Consider the following 20,786-nt stretch of genomic DNA (forward strand, 5'->3'; position numbering starts at 1 on the left):
GGAGGTCTGGGGAAAGGGCCCATTATCTGAGGGAGCCATGTAGCCTTGCCGAGAGGAGCCTGAGGAGTAGGCCCTGGGAATTTGTAGGGCCACAGCAATGGCGTGCACAGAGGTGCCAACCTGACAGTATGAACCTGGAAAATGAATCACTGAATTGGCACACACAGCAGTTTGTTGTTTCCTGTGCTGCAGACTCTGACTGGGAGGACCCAGACTTAAAAATGGGGCAGGTAGCTCTGCCTCCACACCCATTCAAGACTCTCTCACTGACAGGACTGCCAATGCTTCCAGTGTTTTGTGATTTGGACAACTGGTCATTGGGAATTAGCTTGGGATGCTACAAAACCCACTTCACACAAGCTGTCAAACTGCATCTAGAGAGGAACAGTCAACTCCAATACAGGTGAGAGTCAAAACAATGGCCTGCTGGCATTGCCCCGTACCAAGATCCTAAAGAGTTCAGTTCCCCAGAGACATGATTTTTGTCTCCAGTTTTATAATACTATGCACACACAATTTAATATACAGATATATAATCAAATTATGTACTGGAGATTGGATGATGGGTGTCTGTGGAAGTCTACATAACAATCTGTGCTGGGTTATACAGAGAAAGACAACCGCATTGTTCAGCTAGTGATGGATATGAGATATCACCATTTTCGTTTGCCGCCTATGTTGCTGTAAATGGATTTTGAATGTCTTAGCAGAGCACTTCAATAATTGTTATGCTGCTGGTGTCTGTATAAATAGGATTATAGTAACACCTAGTAAAAAACAATCTCTCCTTGAATACTAACACAGTGAGAATGGATGAGTGCCATTTAGTTGCTGTTTATGAAGCAGCTTTTATAAATTTTGCCAACCCCAGAAAAGGCCTTTGATAGTGTTTATGAGACTTTTGCAACATGTTTCTGCATTGAAAGACTTGTGATATAGACTCAATGAGAGATAAGAAGGGTGAGGTAATATCTTTTATGGGACCAATTTATGCTGGTGAAAGAGACAAGCTTTGGAACTCTTCTTCAGCTCTGTGATGCATGACAGCTTGTTTCTTTCACCAACAGAAGCTGTCTCAATAAAAGATATTACCTCACCCACCAAGGCTCTCTAATATCCTGGGACCAACAACACTGCGATAGATTGAACAAGACACAGACCTAATGAGACACAGACTCTATCCCTCCCTCCTTCCCCCGCTCCAGCAAAAGTGAAATGTAATTCAAGACATTTACCACCAGATGGCAAACTAGTACAGCTCCCTCCATTCTGGCAAGGATTTCTCTCACATGCATCAGGGTACAGAACGCAGCCAAGCTTTAATTCAGTCAGGCCAACCACTTCTGCAAAGCTGCTGCGCTTGTTTTGGAGAGGCAGTTCATTGTTGTTCAGGACAACGGAATCCAAGCAGCCCTGAAAACCACTCAAGACCTGGGTTGTCCTCTTGTCAGTTAGGCTCCGTACATTATCCACTTGCACCTGGGCTCCAAAGTAGACAGAGCTATCTGTACTCAGGGTCTGGAAGTAGAGGGGGGCTTTGCGCCGTTCCACGTAACTATCATCAAGTGACAAGCTTGTGAAATTCCGATTAAGCTCCAGGAAGACTGAGTGCCAGTTCCCATCGTTAACAGTCCTGCCAGAAATTCCCAGAATGCCTGGGCCACTTCCACAGTCCAACTGGAACCACAATTTGCCGTCCACAATCTGTGAGGGTAAAAGCAAAGAAACATTGATCTTACAGTTCTTCTTTTAATGTGTCCTTAAAACTAGTCTGATACACTCCATAGCTATTGTGGTTTACTGTAGCAACCATTCACCCTGGCACAACTCACAGACATACACCGTGAGGGTGTGTCTAGACTAAATGCCTCCATCGACGGAGGCACGTAGATTAGACAGATCGGCAGAGGGAAATGAATTTAAATTTAAATGGCTGCCCCGCTCTGCCGATCAGCTGTTTGTCGGCAGATCGGGGCAGTCTGGACGTGCCGCTTTCGACAAGGAAGCCTTTGTCAATCGGCTCAGGTAAACCTGGTTTCACGAGGCATACCTGCGCCGGTCGACAAAGGCTTCCTTGTCGACAGCGGCGCGTCCAGACTGCCCCGATCTGCCGACAAACAGCTGATCAGCAGAGCGGGGCAGCCATTTAAATTTAAATGAAGCTGCAATTATTTAAATCGCGGCTTCATTTCCCTCTGCCAATCTGTCTAATCTACATGCCTCCATCAACGGAGTCTAGACACACCCTTACTGTACATTAGCGGTAGAAGTTTAAATAAGTTTCACACTAAAGGAGAGGATCGGGGCAGGGTAGGGGGAAAGATGGTGTAAATCCAGGGGACAAGGCAATAGGCTGGGATACCTGGCTTCCATTCCCAGCTCTGTCATGTAACTTTGGGCATCTCTGTGCCTGTTTCCCCTACCATCACGTGCCACTCTTGTCTGCTGGAAGCTCTTTGGGGCAAAGATTGCCTTGCACTGTACATTAGTTCTGTGCCTGTGCATAGGACAATAGCGCTCCAATCTCAGCAGGGGCTCTTGGTGCTAACACAAACAGAAAGGATTAATGGAGTTTACATTTGTTGGGTGTCAGATTCTGCTTCCCTGTAGCTTTCAGGGAGAAGCAGTGTTTTTGTTGTTTTTCCAAATGTCACAAGTTCACTCCCTTCTATCAACAGTGAAATCCTGGTTAACCAGAAGTCAGTTGCGTCCTGTGGAGTTTCTTTCACTGCACTCCAGCTGCAACATGGAAAAACGCAAGAATGGCCAAAGAGCTTTTACTTTCTTTCCTTCCCTGATATTTGTATGGAGCTCATCACTGTGGTGTCCACACCTTTAATTCAAACATTATCAGCACCACAAGGTAAAGGTCCAGTCTCCTCCCTCTTCCCTTTGAGGCAGCTGGGGATTCATTGATGGTGGTGGTGGTGATTTATTACCATTTCTCTTGCTCCTCTGCCTGCCTGCAGATGAATGGAGCAGCTGGCCAGACCACACTAGGAGTTAGGAACAAGGAGGATGGATTAGAACTCAGGAGACCTGCATTTGATTCTTGCCTCGGATTCCTTGTATGACGATGGGGAAGTTATTTGATCCACCCTGCACCTCAGTACTCCATTGATAAATTGAAACTAATACTTTCCCCTATGAAAGGGTTGGGAGCATATAATCCATTGAAAACTGTGAGAGGACTAGTGCAAATACTGACATAGTGATATGTGGAAATGTATGCCTGGGTTTCCCTGAACCTGACGCTCTATCAGAGAGAAATTTTGCCAACACTGTGAGAAAGATGAAAGTCTTCATGCCCCAAATGCAGAACACAAAGACTGGCTTCCTGGAGTACCTGCTTATGTAAAGGTTGTGAGCATTACCGGAGGACCAACTGTAATGGCTGACAGAGTTGAGGATCATTTTCCTGAATGTGTTAATACATTCATTGGGCCCACATGCTTTTAAAACCCTTGTCATTGTTTTACTTTTATTTCTCAGAAAATTTTGTCCTTGAAAGGACATATTTTGTCCTTGTTGTGAAAAGACAGGTCCGCCCTCTCACCAGGAGCATGGTGACTGATACAACTGACAACACAGCCTCTGATTTAGCTGCTGCCAGAAATACTTCTTCCCTTAAAAGTCACACAAAATGGGCACATGTCTCAGCTTTCAGCTCTAGTGTAGAACAAAGAAAGGAAAATGGCCTTCAGGCCTTAACTAACGTAGCCTCAGGGTAGAAACAGACATTTGGCAGAATGAGGATGGTACCCTTATTCTTTTAGCCCTAGAGACTTAGATTAGGCTACTGGTGAACGTTTGGTGGTTTCTGTTGATCCTTACTGCATGCAGTGCAGCTTTATTTTGAATAGCATCTGCACTGCAACCTAAAATGCATTATCACATTCTCTAAATAGTCTTTATCTTCAGCAGTCTCATTTTGGAACAGCTCTGTCCTTGTGTGTTTACCCCCCACAGAACATGCACTTCCCAGCATTCCAGCCAGCAGAAACTCTACTAAGTGAACTTTTGGTGTTAACTTACACTGGCAGAAGCTGGCATCAGCCCAGGCTGTATGTGGTTTATATATCTGGCCATTATATCTATTTTACACATGGGGTAAAACTGAGGGAAAATAGCTAGCTGGGCTGCCAAAGGTCAAAATGCAAACTGGGGCAGAGTTGAGAAGAGAAACCAAGAGTGTTGACTCCAACTAGTCTGCCTACAGGTTCCCAAAGCAGCTCATTCGAGAGAGCTGGCAAGTCACATGTTGCTGGCTCCACCTCGTTTGGTCTAGCCACTTCAACAGGCCTATCATTAGGAAGAAGAGCATGGTTAGAAGCAGTTGAAAACAAGAAACAAGTGTCCGCCTACCTGCTTCTATTACAGGGTTGGGCAAATACAGCCCGGGGGACAGATCCGGCCTGTGAAGCCACCAGATCCGGCCAGCAGACCACCCTGCTGGTACCCTCACACACACAGAGCTGCAGTGGGTTTAAGTGCAGTCCGATGGCTCTCTACTCTGGAAGGAGGAGGAAGCTTCATATGATCTCCCTGCCCCCAGCTCCTATTGGCTAGAAACAACTGGCCAATAGGAATTGAGAATTGGCCTGGTGGATGGAGGCAGCACAAGCCCATTCCTCCTCCCGAGCTGAAAGCCTCATGGAGGGAATAGCCTGCAGCTCTAAGTGATCTGGGGCTGCAGCTGGTAGGGAGCCCAGCCTGCCTTGGGGGTGCTGGCCAGGAGATGCTTAGGTAAGCGCCTCCCAGCCAGAGTCTGCCTCTGGCACTCCTGCTCCTCCCACACCCCAACTCCCTCCCTCAGGTCCATCCAAACCCCCTGCACTCCCTTGCCCCAGGTCACAACTCCCTCCCAAGCTCTGTACCCCCTTCTACATTCCTCCCCCAGGCCAGAATCCTCTCCGGCACTCAAACACCCACCCAGACTCTGCACCCCAATCCCCTGAACTAGGTCACAACCCCCTCCTTCACCAAAACTCCCTCTCAGGCCTCACATCATCTCCTGCACCCCAGTCCCTTACCCCAAGCGTCCTTCTGTACCCAGCCTCCATCCTAGACCCCACACCTCCTCCATGGAAAGGTGTGGACCTTGACCGCTTTCCAAAATTTTAGAGTGGCCCCCCACCAAAAATTATTGCCCACCCCCTGCTCTATCAGTAGCTGCTGCTAGATAACAGGAAGAGAAGATGGAACAGGAGCAGCTCCTAGGGACTGGAGCCAACCACACAATGACCACAGGTAACAAACTAGAGGTGGGGAACCTTTTTAGGGTTGGGGGCTGCTGAACCACAGAAAAATCAGTTGGGGGCCATACACAAGTGAGGAGCAAAACAAAACAAAACCACGAAACCCTCACTAATGGGGCCCCTGGCTGAGAAGGAGAAAGACACCCCCCACATTCCCTTTGTACACCAGAGCCTGGGAAACCCAGGCTAGTAAATTTTGTGTGCTCCAGCCCCATGGGACAGGGGAGCAGTGAGAGGGCTGGAGTGCTAGTGCTGGCTCCCCAATGTTGGTGGGGAGGCCTGAGCCTTGGGGGTGGATTCAGGCAAGGTGGGGGCCGCATTTGGCCCACCACTGCAAACACAGCTGCAGGTAAACAACTGCTGCAGTTGGCAATGAGATATTGTACAACAGTGAAAGGGAAATAGTTTCCTCTGATCAGTAAAAGAGAGGGGTATTGCCCATTAGCACTTATTCTGTCTGTGATCTACACCACAATATAGTCACTAGATGCACTCACTGAAATGTGTCTGGCTGTGCACAGCTTGGCTCTAGAGATTGTGCTTTAGGTTTTACTTTCTTCCAAACTTGGGTTCACCCAAAATATAAATGACCACATGGGATTTCCCCTCTGCTTGACACTCATTTTTTCCACTTCCCGAGTTTTGGAAATCTTGTTGAAATATTGGGGACAAAGGTATGGGCTGAATCCCCAGCTATGGCCAACTTCTTTACCATCTATATGCCCCGTCCCTCTGAGCGTCTAACCCCGAGACAGGCCAGATTTGGACTTGCTGTGAGTATAATGGGCCTGCTTCGATTTATGCTAGTGGAAAATGGCTCTAAAGAGGCCGTTCCACTGCCTAGCACTAAGATGGTAGGGGCACAGCGCTGGTGAGCTGACCATATGTCACATAGGGACTCTCTTCAGCTGCTTTACATGCAGGAGGTGCCTAGCAGATTAAAGGGACAGAGGCGAAGAGAGTTTGGCCTTATCAGTTTATTAAGAAGAACCCTTTATTTAAAACTCCTTACCACATAAACCTGCAGGAGTCTGATGGGATTAAGGAAGATTGGAAATGTGTCTAACACAACAAACTTAACTGACAGAGTTTGGAAATCTAAACTGTTGTCTTCTACACCCAAAGATAAAAAATTAAAAAAAAAGCTGAGAGGTGTACATAAGAATAAGTCTCGATTTGTCGTCCATTTCAAAATCTTATCTCAAAGGGCTTAAAAATTGGCTGTTAGCATGTAACTTTAAATTAAAAACTGGCCTAATAAGCTATCAATTGAAGAGGAATCTTTTGATCATGAAGATGGCCCCACGATCTATAGTAGTTATTTTTAAATCAAGAAGCAGCAGGTTTTTTCCCCCCCATGCAAAAAATAAACACACCAATTCTATAGGAGCAGTTTAGATAGGCAGTTTGAAAGTTTGGCCTGGCATAGTCTAAATATAAAATACAAATGGTGGGGTGGAAGGTAGAAGAGGTGCTTTGAAAAGTAGCCATTACATGAGCAGTAAATACAGTTCTTTCCCTAAAGGCTTTTACTATGAAGTCTATTCTCCTGCATATTATATACATACAGCTCCCATAAGGCTCATTATACCCTGACAAGCCCATTATGGACATGACTTTTACCGGTATCCACGTAGCATGCTTTTCCAATTATTTATCTAAATACAGCACCATACACATGCTCTTGGGACAAACATGACGTTATCTGAGAGATAATGTTTTAAAGGATCTGACGTTTAAAAATGCTTTACACATCATCTTCTGTAGCTTCATCTTCTGTTTCCTTTCTTTTTCATCTCTTTATTCTTCCCTGCTGGTATATTTATTAAATATTACTGCTTCTCTGTATTCTCTGAAACATCACGTCCATTTAATTAAATAGAAAATATACGCAGGGCAAGACATGGGGAGAGGAAGAATGGTCTAATGTTACGGATCTAGCCTAGGACTTGGGAGACCTACATTCAAGGCTCTGGTAACAAACTGATCACTTAAATAGCTGTACGTCACCAGGTCCAGATGGTATGCAACCAAAAGTTCTGAATGAAGTCAGATATGAAATTGCAGAATTGCTGTGATATGTAACCTATCACTTACATCAGCCTCTATACCAGATGACTGGAGGATAGCTAATATGACACCAATTTTTAAACAAGACTCTAGAGGCGATCCTGGCAATTAGAGGCCATAAGCCCAAGTTCAGTACCAGGCAAACTGTTTGAAAGAAGAGAATTATCAGACACATGGATGAACATGATTTGTTGGGGAAGAGTCAATACATCTTTTCTAAAGGGAAATAATGCCTCAGTTGTTTATTAGAATTCTTTGATCAATACACATGTAGATAAAGTGATCCAGCAAATAGTTACTTGGGACTTTCACAATATCTTTGACAAGGTCTCTCACCAAAAGCTTTTAAACAAAAGAAGTTGTCCTAAGATTAGAGGACTGATCCTCTCATAGATCAGTAAATGGTTAAAAGCACAGGGGGAAAAAGTTTAGGAGTAAATGGTCAATTTTCAGAATGGAGAGGTAAATAAGAGTGTCCCTTAGGGTCCTGTAATGGGACCAGTGCTGTTCAATATACAGGCAGTCCCCGGGTTACGTACAAGATAGGGACTGTAGGTTTGTTCTTAAGTTGAGTCTGTATGTAAGTCGGAACTGGCGTCCAGATTCAGCCGCTGCTGAAACTGATCAGTTTCAACAGTGGCTGAATCTGGACGCCAGTTCTGACTTACATACAGATTCAACTTAAGAACCACAGGCATCCCCAAGTCAGCTGCTGCTGAAACTGATCAGCGGCTGATTCCAGGAAGCCCGGGACAGGGGCTTCCTGTAGTCAGCCACTGGTCATTTTCAGCAGCTGCTGACTAAGGGACACCTGGGGCAGAGCAGCTGGGGTGCTGCTGGGTTGGTCCAGTGGCACCCAGAGTGGCGCTACGGGACCAACCGGCAGTGCCCCAGCTGCTGTACCACAGGCGTCCGGAGCAAAGCCGCGGAGCACGGGAGCAGCGGGACAGCCCAGACGCGCCGTGGCTATCCTGCTGCCCTCGGGCTCCGTGGCTTTGCTCTGCTTTGCTCCCCGTCCCCCAGGTCTGCAGACCAGGGGGAGGGGGAGCAGAGTAGAGCAGAGCGGCGGAACGCGCGGCCAGCTGACAGCCCAGACGCGTCTGGGCTGTCAGCTGGACGCGTGCTCCGCTCTGCTTCCCCCCCCCCCATGGTTTGCAGACCAGGGGTAGGGGGAGCAGAGCGGAGTAGAGCAGAGCAGAGCGGCAGAACGCGCGGCCAGCTGACAGCCCAGACGCATCTGGGCTGTCAGCTGGCCGCGTGCTCCGCTCTGCTCCCCCCCCCTGCAGATCAGGGGGAGGGGGAGCAGAGCGGAGCACAGCAGAGCGGCGGAACGCGCGGCCAGCTGACAGCCCAGATGCGTCTGGGCTGTCAGCTGGCCGCGCGTTCTGCCGCTCTGCTCTGCTCTGCTCCGCTCTGCTCCCCCTCCCCCTGGTCTGCAAACCATGGGGGGGGGGGAGCAGAGCGGAGCACGCGGCCAGCTGACAGCCCAGACACGTCTGGGCTGTCAGCTGGCCGCGCGTTCCGCCGCCGCTTTGCTGCCTCTCCCTGGTCTGCTCGAGACCAGGGAGAGGAAGTGCCCCGTTCGTAACTGCGGATCCGACGTAAGTCGGATCCGCGTAACTCGGGGACTGCCTGTATTCATAAATAATCTGTAAAAGGTGGTGAACAGTAAGGCGGCAAAATCTGCAAATGATAAAAAATAACTCAAGACAGTTAAGTCCAAAGAATAATGTGAAGAGTTACAAAGAGTTCTCACAAAACTGGGTGACTGGGCAACAAAATGGCAGATGAAGTTCAATGTTGACAAGTGTAAAATAACGCACATTGGAAAACATAATCCTAACTATGCATACAAAAATCACAGAATCAAAATTAGCTGTTACCTCTCAAGAAAGAGATTTTGGAGTCATTGTTGATAATTTTCTGAAATATCCAATCAATGTTCATCAGCAGTCAGAAAACTAGTGGAATGTTAGGAACCATTAGGAAAGGAACAGATAAGATAGAAAATATCACAATGCCTCTATACTTTGAAAACTGTGTGCAGTTCTCATCTCAGAAAAGATATATATGAATTGGAACAGGTACAAAGGAGGGCAACAAAAATGATTCAGGGGTATGGAACAGCTTTCTGTCGTGTAGCAGGTCCTTTTGACCACGGCCTCGTGCGTATTGCCCATACTGCCAGACAAAAGCCCCTCACAAGAAAAACACAGGCCGCGGAGGCGGATCCAGAGACAGAGCTTGAATTCCCTTGGGTGCTCAGCACAGTTCTCAGTAAACGGAACTGGACTTGGCAAGCACCCGGGCCAGGGGCCTTGAAGCCCCAGCGCAGTCCCCAGTAAACGGAACTTGAACTTGGCAAGCACCTGGGCCAGGAAGATAAGAATAGGGAAAAAAGTTAGGTTACCGAGCACTAAAAACAGGACAAGATAGGAATAAGAGAAATGAGCTGTCTTAATACACCAGTTAACAAGCACCTGGAACAGGGAAAGGAAAAACATAGCTAGCTTTCACGTGTGCCAGTCATGTCTGCATCAGGCACTGACCACAATGCCTTGAGGCAGACGTCATATCAAACAAGAAGGAACCCTAATATGGTACCGGATATCAAATCATAGTATCAACTAAAGCTGAACCCTAATATGGCACCGGATGTCAAAATTATAATATAAAGCACCTTGAGCCCGAAGCTCGAGGAGGTTCCGTATCAAAAAATAGAAGGCACGTATCGTCCAGCCTGGATGAGGGGTTGATCACCCAAGGCCGCCTCCCACCCACCGAATCACGAAAGGGTGTACAAATCTGGAGCATGCTACGCGTTGTTTTGTGTCTGTGCATTGTAATCGTTTCTGGGCTTGTGAGTATTGCTTACTATATTGTATTAACCATTTCATATTTAGAGGTTGTTAAGTAGATGTAGATTAATGACTAACTCCACCAGCTGTTCAAAGATAACCATAGAAGGATTGGCTACAGAAGGAGTTTTTATTATCGCTGTATTGGTTTTATTTGTTATATTCTTTTTTTGCATGCTGCGCTGTCTAAGACGAATCAGAGAAAGTGACTTAATATAATCAAATTGTAGTTAATAAAGTTTGTAATTGGTTAAGTGCATTTAAATCTCGGGCCTTCCTCCTTCACAGCCCCAGTCTCTTGCCACAAAAAACTACCCCTAGACAATCCTCAAACCTCTGGTTCATCACTTTCATAGATAGATTTAAAAATGGGACTTTTCAGCTTGGAAAAGAGAAGTCTAACAGGAGATATTATAAAATCATGAATGGTGTCGAGAAAGAACAAGAAAGGAATACAGAATTTACCCCTTGACGTAACACAAGAACCAGTGGACACCCAATAGAATGAATAGGCAGCTAGTTTAAAACACACAAAATAAAGTATTGCTTTACACAAAACAGAGTCATCAGTGGAACTCATTGGCAAGGGATATTGAAAAGGCCAAAAGTTCAAAAGAATAAGATAAGTTGATAGAGGTCAAGTCCATCAAAGATATTAGCCAAGATGATCAGGAATGCAACCCCATGCTCAGAGTGTTCTAAGTCTCTAAGGGTATGGCTACACTACCCCCCTACTTCGAACTGGGGGGGGGGGGTAATGTAGTTATATGGAGTTGCAAATGAAGCCCGGGATTTGAATTTCCTGGGCTTCATTTGCATAAAGCCGGCCGGCGCCATTTTTAAATGCCGGCTAGGTCGGACAGCTAGTTCGGATTAGGAAGCCTAATTCGAACTAGCTAGTCCATGCCGCGTGTAGCCACGCAGCACGGGGTCCAACCTAGCCGGCATTTAAAAATGGCGCCGGCCGGCTTTATGCAAATGAAGCCCGGGAAATTCAAATCCCGGGCTTCATTTGCAACTCCGTATGACTACATTACCCCCCCTAGTTCGAACTAGGGGGATAGTGTAGACATACCCTAACTGCCAGAAGCTGGGAATGGATCACTTGATAATTGCCCTGTTTTGTTCATTCCCTCTGATTCACCTGGCACTCACCACTGTCAGAAGACAGGATACTGGATTAGATGGACCTTTGGTCTGACCTAATATGGCTGCTCTTCTGTTATGACCTGCTCTGCTACAGACATCCTATGTGACAATGGGTGTCTAAGCTTGCCATCTAGGAAATGGGGATAATAGCCCTACATTGAACACATTAAAGTTTGTGAGTTGTTCAGACACAAAATGAATGGAGGCCATAAAGTGCTTTGGAAAGACAAACACACTGACAGTTAGAGCTTGCAAGGGAAGTAAACTGCTCAAATTGTGACATCAGAGCATGAGCTATCTGCGATGAGCAAGTGGGTGAGAAGGGGCTTGAGGGAGAAGGAGGTCTGGCCCCACACACTTTACTTGCTGTCTACAGGGTCTGGATAGACACACAGGGAGGAGTGAACTGCTGCACAAAACCAGGTGAAGCCAGTTTCTCCTTACCCCAGAGCAGGCAATGAGTATAGGAGAAATTGTGGCTCACTGAGTCACAATTCACCTCTGGTCTCCACCTACGGAGATGGTGTTGCCCTTATTTAGGACAAGTTGTCAAGGTAGAATTTAATTTTTGGTACTGCATTGAGAGAGATGGGGAAACAAAGCTAAAGTTGTGTCTGAAGACAGTAAATGCTAGCAAATGTTATGAAAATGAAATTAAAGACGAGTGCTCACGTCCAGTTCTGCAGATTCCCAGGCCAATAGCTTTTATGCTGTTGGACCTAATGGGATGACCATCTCAGAACTGAGCCTCTGATTCTATTTGTGCCCAGACAGCGATGTGCAACTGCGCCATCCTGTGGTAGTACAAACTGGGGCATCTCTGTGGAGACCCACTCAGGTCAAATTAAAGGATGATGCTATAGATTCACAGCAGGGCAACCAGTGTTTCTTTAAATTGGTTAATTCCTGAACAGCTGAGTGTTTCCTACCTGAGTGTTTATAGTCTCTCTCCTTATAGCTGCATGTGCTGCAATGTCATTATATAGTTGGATATAAATACGTGTCCTAGCAAACAAATATATAAAATTCATGAAATATGGGATATTGGCAGAGAAGTGCATAGGCGCTTCCAAAGGGTGATGCAATTTGGCTCATTTCAATTGTATCATTCAATAAGCAGAATGAATACTGTAAATTACATTACAATCTTAGCTTAGCACAGGGGGTTGGATAACATCCACATCAACACAGATAATAAAATGATCAAATGGTTCTTCCTGAACTGCCTTCGGCTTGCACAGTGCATCTGCAGTCACATACCCTGGATACCACACAGTGCCCACTGATCTATCCTGGGAAATGGTTTGCCAGTGGGCTTACATTTCAGGTTCTTGGATGTAAAATGGGATATTTCATATTGAAATATTTGCTTCAACTCTAGCAACACCTGAGATTACACCCAAACTTCAATCTTACCTTGCACAAGGTGATGTTGTGGTAATACGTTAAAATGTATAAAATTCACTTAAGTAAGTGTAACCCTTCTGCCAGGACAAGTTAATTACAGAAAGGGCCAGGTTCAATATCTAGGGGTCTCCTCCCAACAACATAATACAACGCCGGCTCGAGCCCCCACTCAGTGACCTGGGAAATCTTACACACACCCCTGGGTGCCTCAAAGAGGCAATTCTTCCCCTCTCGCAAGCACAGAGCCTTGGTATAGCAGCAAATCTTTAATAACACAAGGTAACCGACATCAGCATTGAAGTGGGAAAACACCACAACTCAGATTCATAAACCAGACATGAGCAAAGACCCACCCCCAGCCACAAATAACTCAAGGTCCCCAAAATTCCAACACCCCAAAAATCTCTTGAGTCCAGCAACCCAAAAATCACCCAAAGTCCCAAAGTCCGACATCCCAAAAGTCTCTGCCCCGGGTCAGTGCCGCCCCAGGATTCAAAAGTTCACCTGGCAGGGTTTTACCATCTCAACCTGGGTGCAATGGAGGGGGCAGGGGTTGATGCACCTTACGCGGTCCACCGGTGGTTCCGCCTCTTGATAGGTTTCTGCTGCCGCCGTTGACGCAAATCACTCCACCACACTCCACCTGCTGTCCTGTGAGCCGCTCCAGCTGTTCCACGGAGCAGTGTCTGCTCCGCCAGCCCACCTCGGTCCATGCTCCCCAGCCACCAGCTGGTAGGTCCCACCGCTGCTCCACCGGCCGCCCGTCGCTTGTCCCTGCCAGCCGCTCGCCTGCATCCACCAGTTGCCCCCGCAAACTGCTCTGCAAGCATCCCACGATCTGCTTTGTTAGTAGCTCAGCAACAGTGATTTCAGCTCACAGTAGATTTCAGCTCTTCAGCAGTATGGCACCAGGCTCCCCTCAGTACACAGTGATTTCAGCTCTTCAGTTCAGTAAGTTCAGCTCGCAGTAGAAGAGCCTCAGTGCAAGTGCACCATTGGCCCACAGTAAAGCCAGCAAGAGAGGAGGAGGTGCAATCAGTGTGTTTTGGGCCCTCAGACAGGGCCCCCACCACCAGGTACAAAGACCTGTCCCCAGCCTCTCTCAGTCTGACTGGGTTTGGAACCCATGCCCCTTGTCTAGCGAGTGCTACAGTAAAACTCCATTGGTCCGGCATCTGATGGTCCGGCACTCCTGATGGTCCAGCACCATCAGGAACCCGGAAGTGGTCCGGGCGGCCGGACCATTGGAGCTGCTCTGCCCCCGGCTTCCCCAATTCAACCACTGCTGAAACTGACCAGCGGCTGAATTGGGGAAGCCGGGGAAAGAGCAGCTGGGGTCCTTCCGGGTTGGTCTTGCAGCGCCAAGGGGCGGTGCTATCGGACCAACCTGGCAGCACCCCAGCTGTCCCCGATTCAGCCGCCGCTGAAACTGACCAGCGGCTGACTCCGGGAAGCCCGAAGCAGAGCTGCTCTGCCCCGGGCTTCCCGGAGTCAGCCGCTGGTCAGTTTCAGCAGCGGCTGACTTGGGGACGCCAGGGGCAGAGCAGCTGGGGTGCTGCCGGGTTGGTCCGGTAGCGTCACTCCTCGGTGCTACTGGACCAACCCGGCAGCACCCCAGCTGCTCTGCTCCAGGCGTCCCCAAAATCAACTGGGGTGCTGCCGGGTTGATCTCGCAGCGCCAAGGGGTGGTGCTACCGGACCAACCCGGCAGCATCCCAGCTGCTCTGCCACAGGCGTCTCGATTCAGCTGCTGCTGAAACTGACCAGCAGCGGCTGAATCGGGGACACCTGGGGCAGAGCCGGACTATCGGAAGGGGGGGCTATGAGGGGTCTGGGGTGGCATCCCCCCCACACCACCATAGACCCCCTCATAGCTCCCCCTTCCGATAGTCTGGCATATCTGATAATCCGGCACCCTCTGGGTCCTAAAGGTGCCGGATTATCGGAAGTTTACTGTACTTAGTTTATGGCGAAACAGTTCCACTATTTGATTCACATAATCAGGGTAACAACACTTTATCCCCACTGCCTCAATAACAGAGAAACTTGAGATCCCGCAGTGGCCAAAGTGACCATTTGGCTGCTGAGAGCACATACTAGGCAGAGTGGGTGTGCCTATGCAAATGAATCAGCCCCTGAAATCTTTTTGCATCACTTGCCAAAGTTCACCCCCAGATGTAAGGGTAGAGCTTATCCTGACCTTGCTTACATAAGCAATGCAAAGTTTCACACTACCTGCTAGGACTGAAAAACATATGACTGCCCTATAAAATTCAACAGCTACATTCATTGCATGACAGGAAAACCAGCCTTTATTTTTAAAATCTCTTTGATTTTATAAAGCAAGTAGGACTTAAATGAGGAGTCTCATCCAAAAACAAAATGATCCAAAATATTGGTTAATCTTATTACTTTTCACTGACAGGCATAACACAAGAGAAAAGAACGCATTATACAGTTTTCTGCATGTGTAATCATTCCTAGAACATAAGAATGGCCATACTGGGTCAGACCAAAGGTCCATCTAGTTCACTATCCTGTCTTCCAACAGTGGCCAATGCCAGGTGCCCCAGAGGAAGTGAAGAGAACAGGGAATCATCAAGTGATCCATCCTGTCACTAGATAGAATGCTACTGAATGACATCTCTCTTATGTTGCTTCAGTATCTTAAAATCAGGAGGAACACATCTGAAAGAATTTACTTTTAGAATGGCTGACCTCTCTAAATCAATGGATAAATTGCTTCATTTGAAACAACAAAATATACAACACCTCTATTATGTTAACATACTGTAACTAGTAAGCTTTTCAGAGGATGGTAGACAAGCAGTTTGTTCAATGAAATTGATTATTCATAGAGGAAGGACACCGTGTTATGATTATGGAGCATTTCCATCCCTCAGGTTATCATAAATGTATGAGTTTCCAAAATTAAGCTGGTCATTTAAACATTAAAGAGCATATTGTGCTATCAATTTTTAAGTAGGTATCAGTGGTGGTGGGGAAGGCCTATTTAAAAATCAATTGTACAATATGCCCTTAATATCTTTCTTTTGGCCTCAAGAGAATTTCACACAAAGTCCTAAAAATCAGTAGCCTCAATACTGTTCCATTTTCTACCCTCAGTTAGGACTTGATTCTGTTACATGCTGATCATTCTGGCTCTGATCCAGCAATGCACCTAGGCATATGCTTAAAATTAATCACATGTATAGTCTCAATGACTTCCTGTGCATGAAATCAGGCAAAGGTTTCAGTGCTTTATTGGACTGGGCCACAATGCTCTTCCCGTTGCAGGTCAATCCATTTTCCCCTTCTTTGAAATATACTCTCATATTTAACTTAAATGAAAGCAACACTCCAATATTCTGAATAACATTATTGCACTTAGAGACCACAGTCTAATCTATTAATTTTAGATACTCAGATGACTGGCAGTACCATCGTGTTTGAATGGCTCACAATCTGTAATGCATTTATCCTCACATCACCTAGATAGCATCAATTTCTCAAAGTTGCTTAAGAGATTTAGGAGTCAAATTCTCTTTTCACAAGTGGCTCAGGTATGTAGGAGCCAAAGTCTCAAATGGGCTGAAGCGTAAGTGAGGAATGAAAATTATGAAATGCACAGACCAGTCAAAACCCAAAATAACACACTTTGCAAACAGTAAAAGAAGTAACTACAACCCTCCCCCCTGTATGTGTTGGGTTGGAAGATGGGTTGGGTGTGTTTGTGAGAATGACAGAGACACGCACAGTGTCAGAGAGTGACAGAGAGTTGCACTGCCAAGCTCCCTCCATTCCTTTTTCTCTGTGTGGAGACAGGGTACAGGAGTGGGGGGGAGGAGGGACACCCTGACAACAGCGCTTTGCCTCTTCTCCCTCCCACACCTGGCACAACAAGCAGGAGGCTCCCAGAGGGGCAGCTCCAAGGCAGAGGGCAGGAGCAGCATGACAGTGGGTGGAGGAGCAACTGAAGTGCCAGTGCTTGATAGCTTCCTGGCCAAACCAGTTAGGATCCCCTGTCAGAGACTCCAAGGTCTTCTGGTAGATCCCGATCTACTTGTTGGTGACCACTGTTCTAGGCAAAGCACTTAAACCAAATTTTTCACAGGTGACAAGTACATGTGTGTTCCTCATTTTCATAGAATCTAAGGATACTAGAACTTAAAGGGACTTCAAGAGCTCATCAAGTCCAGTCCGCTGCCCTCATGGCAGGATTAAACACATTGAGATCATCCCTGACAGATGTTTATCTAACCTGCTCTTAAATATCTCCAATGATAGAAATTCCACAACCTTCCTAGACAATTTATTCCAGTGCTTAACCACGATGACAGTTAGAATTCTTTTTTCTAATGTCCAACCTAAACCTCCCTTGCTGCAATTTAAGCCCATTGCTTCTTGTCCTATCAGCAAACATTAAGGGAAATACTTTTCTCTCTCTTCTTGTAATACCATAAAGCTAATATCATGTCTCCTCTCGGTCTTCTCTTTTCCAAACTAAACAAACCCAATTCATTCAGTCTTCCTTCATAAGTCATGTTTTCTAGACCTTTAATCATTTTTGCTGCTCTTCTCTGGACCGTCTCCAATTTTTTCCACATCTTTCCTGAACATTTTTTGGCTGCCTGATTTGAGACCTGGGGGGGGCTGAACTGCAGAAATCTGGCATTTTCTATCTTGGCATACTTGACTGAGAAAACTCAATAATGTTCTTTTAATGCAGTTTTATTTTTGTGATACATGTCTGAATTGCTATTTCAGACACCCATGGAGAGCCACCTTTGCAAGGAAATACAGCAGCTCTCTATTCATTATGAACCTATTAATCCTGCATCAGAACACCATAGAAAAAATTAGAATAAAAAATAAAATTGAGTATCCAATTCAAACTTCAATGTTGTTGTTTACTGGAACACATGTGACATTGAGATATATTCTGGATTCTACAGGTAATGTCATTACTCTTGAAGCTTACCATAGGTCTTTAAAAAAAAATCTGCCAAGTAAAGATAGACAAATAGACAGACAGATTACATAGAGCATAATGTCCATAATTTTCTAATAACTATAATGGTTATAGGGAAGAATTTGTTTTTACCACGCCCTGATTCTTTTACAACGGTAGTGTTATACAATAGACACATGATTCAAAGTCCTCCATCATCATCCCACTTCAGTTTGTGTCTGCGAATTTCTAGCAATTTTCAAGGGGCATGAGGTATCTTCCACCTAAGCCATCTGCTTGTTGTAAGTACTTTTCTAAGATCATATCATCACATGCAATACCCATTCCTGCTACAATTAACTGCAATGGAGAATTCAGACAAGATCTTCCAGGCTCCATTTTTGTCAGGCAAATGACATATGTTCAAGCAATGACCTTTTTTACATTTCCCTAGATTTCTGACTTCATTGGGTTTCACACAAGCCTAAGCTGTGCTAAGATTTCCCTGCTCTCCCTGCCTGCCAGGAAAGGCACAATATTCCTGCTCATGAATCAGAGAGCTAGCCATGTTAGTCTGTATCCGCAAAAATAACAAGGAATCTTGCAGCGCCTTAAAGACTAACAGATTTATAAGCTTTTATGGGCAAAACCCTGCTTCATTAGATGACCAAATAAATCTGTTGTTCCGGCTCATGAAATATTTTTTGTATTTAAGCCCAACAGCTAACGAGATATTTGCTGACCTTAAAAATTGCTGTAGCAGTTTTAAATTTCCCTGAACATTCAAACGGAACAAAAAATCTAAAAATTGCAAACACAAATACAAAAGGCTTTGTATCCTTTCTTTCAATGTTGAGTTACAGTACATGGAAAAGATACAATCAGTCACAGTTTTTTCATTCAGTTCCTTAAGGATTATAGCAGAAATATTATATGTGGAGGCTGTTGGAACTGTTTATTCTCCTCTTTTAACCTGCTCAACAGAAATCTGGCCATTCATCCAACCAGTTTTTAGGCAGTTCAGCAAAAAGTGAAAAAGTCATGGAGATGTCATTCAATATAATAGGTGTCTCTATCTACCCCCAGCCCTTTAGAAAAACAAACCTAACTCACTGATTACATAAGCCACCACATTCAACCAGAGCAGCTTTTTTTAAAAAATTTGTTTTTTAAATTAACTGTGATTCGGTGCTGTAAAGGCATATTTTCCAATCACATAGCTGCAAGGGAAAAACAGCCATTTCAACAAGTGTGTGTTTAGAATCCACAATCATCTGAATGGTGAGGTGGTACATATCAAGTAGATTAGCTACAGCATCTTGTCACATACAATGGTCATATAAGATACAGTTCCCAATGGTCCATATTCAAAGAATACTGCTACTACAATGCATCTCAAGCTGCTTTTTGTTTGTTGTTTGTGTTGAAATGGCTGTTTTTCCCTGTTACCATGAAACAGATCAATCTTTATCTTCTTAATCCAGAACAGAAATGAGAACAAAATTCCCCAAATCAAGAGCCAATGAGAAGCATATAATCAAAAAATAAATGTGGGAAAGTTAGCATTTTAATTACCTTCAAAATTATACAGGGATTTGCTCTGGTGTACATTATAATTCCATTGCTTTGCAAGGTTCTCAGACGCAGAGCCAGCTTAAATTCTTCTTTCTTGCTATTCTCAGAAACACGGTATTTGATGTAACTATTCCCAGCAAAGCTAAGGGAAGTGTGCCCTGAAATAATCATTTTGAGAAGATACATATTCTTTTAATATTCTGAAATGAGCAGAGACACATGAAATTATCCTAAAATTGCAAATGAAGTTAATTATGGAACATATGCAGGTAACGAAGAAGAAACTTTTAACTAAAACCCACCTTCGACTGATTAAAACTTGTCTCCATTGTAAACCATACACTATAGATTTTGGGAGAATAATCATAGACGCCCTTTTGATTTCATTGGAACTCTTGGAAGGTGTAAAGCGAGAAGGACTGAGCTCTAGCAGAGCACCAGAAAACACAATTTTCTTATTGATCTGCACCTTCTGCTTGTATCAGGGTGGTTCTGACTTTGAGTCCTACTGAAAGCTAATTGAAGTCAATGAAAATTATTTGCTTGACTTTGCAGCTGGTGCTTTGGTGGTTAACATAAGATGAGCAAAATGTCAAGGTTCAATAAATGTTCCTTTCAAGATAGCATCATATTTTTATCACAAATTATGACCAATATGATTATATTAGCATTACTGGTATCATGAATGTTAATAACAAGTAAAACCTTGAATTTATATAATATGTCTCCTAAAGGATCCCAAAATGCTTTGTAAGTAGCTGGGTAGTATCCAATAATAGTTCTTTAGAAAGAATTGTCTTCTCAAATGTCCCACATTTACTGGGTCGCCATACTGATCAGATTCATATCAATGGGAGCTTTGCTTATAGAAATAGGTATATATACACAGCATGAGATTTGCATAACCAGCTTCTTTTACAACACTCCTAAGAGGTATTGTGCATACACAACTCTCATTGACTTCAATACCAACTTCCCGTATTATGATAAAATGGCAGCACTTATATAAAAATCACACTTCAGAAGTATGTCCTGATTACTCCTTTGGCATAATCTGCACCTGAACATTCTCCAAGCTTCCCTGGTGGGCACTGGCAGATGAATGGCCTTCGACTAGCTTCATACCCCACGCACTGCATGTCCCCTGGACATGGCTTCTCCATACAGGGATCGCTGGACCCAGGACACAGCCCTCCTGTGATCAATAAAAAAAATGCAGTTAAGAATACAACATAAAACAGTGCTTTGGCAATGGGAAGCAGAAAGAGACTTAAAAATTGTAACAGAATTAAATGTAGATTGTAAAATTTTGAGGCATAGATGTCCTTTAAATAGGTATATGTACCGTGGACTGTACAATGGGGAGAAATTCCTTGACTGAGTGCTTTGGTATTGCCATAAGACAATTATGACCGATATGATTATTTTACCATTACTGGTACCTTGATGGCTCTGCCAATGTTTTCATTCCAGAACCCCTCTCTGGAGGGGATCTAGAGCTAATTCATAAACTACATT

General features: G+C 45.0%; 1 protein-coding gene across 8 annotated transcripts in view; it reads right to left on the bottom strand.

The window, feature by feature from the left end:
* Window positions 1-20,786, bottom strand: part of FAT3 (FAT atypical cadherin 3) — a 647,479-nt gene that overhangs the window by 40,790 nt on the left and 585,903 nt on the right. For all 8 annotated transcript variants that reach the window (XM_025188675.2, XM_075919378.1, XM_075919376.1 and 5 more), the window contains 3 exons: window positions 20,329-20,463; window positions 19,269-19,426; window positions 1,236-1,704 (listed from right to left, as the gene is read on the bottom strand). In XM_025188675.2, the coding sequence (XP_025044460.2) occupies window positions 1,236-1,704; window positions 19,269-19,426; window positions 20,329-20,463 (762 nt within the window). The remainder of the gene's footprint in view (window positions 1-1,235; window positions 1,705-19,268; window positions 19,427-20,328; window positions 20,464-20,786) is intronic.

Source organism: Pelodiscus sinensis, chromosome 1 (genome assembly GCF_049634645.1).
Source record: "Pelodiscus sinensis isolate JC-2024 chromosome 1, ASM4963464v1, whole genome shotgun sequence".
Lineage (NCBI taxonomy): Eukaryota > Metazoa > Chordata > Testudines > Trionychidae > Pelodiscus > Pelodiscus sinensis.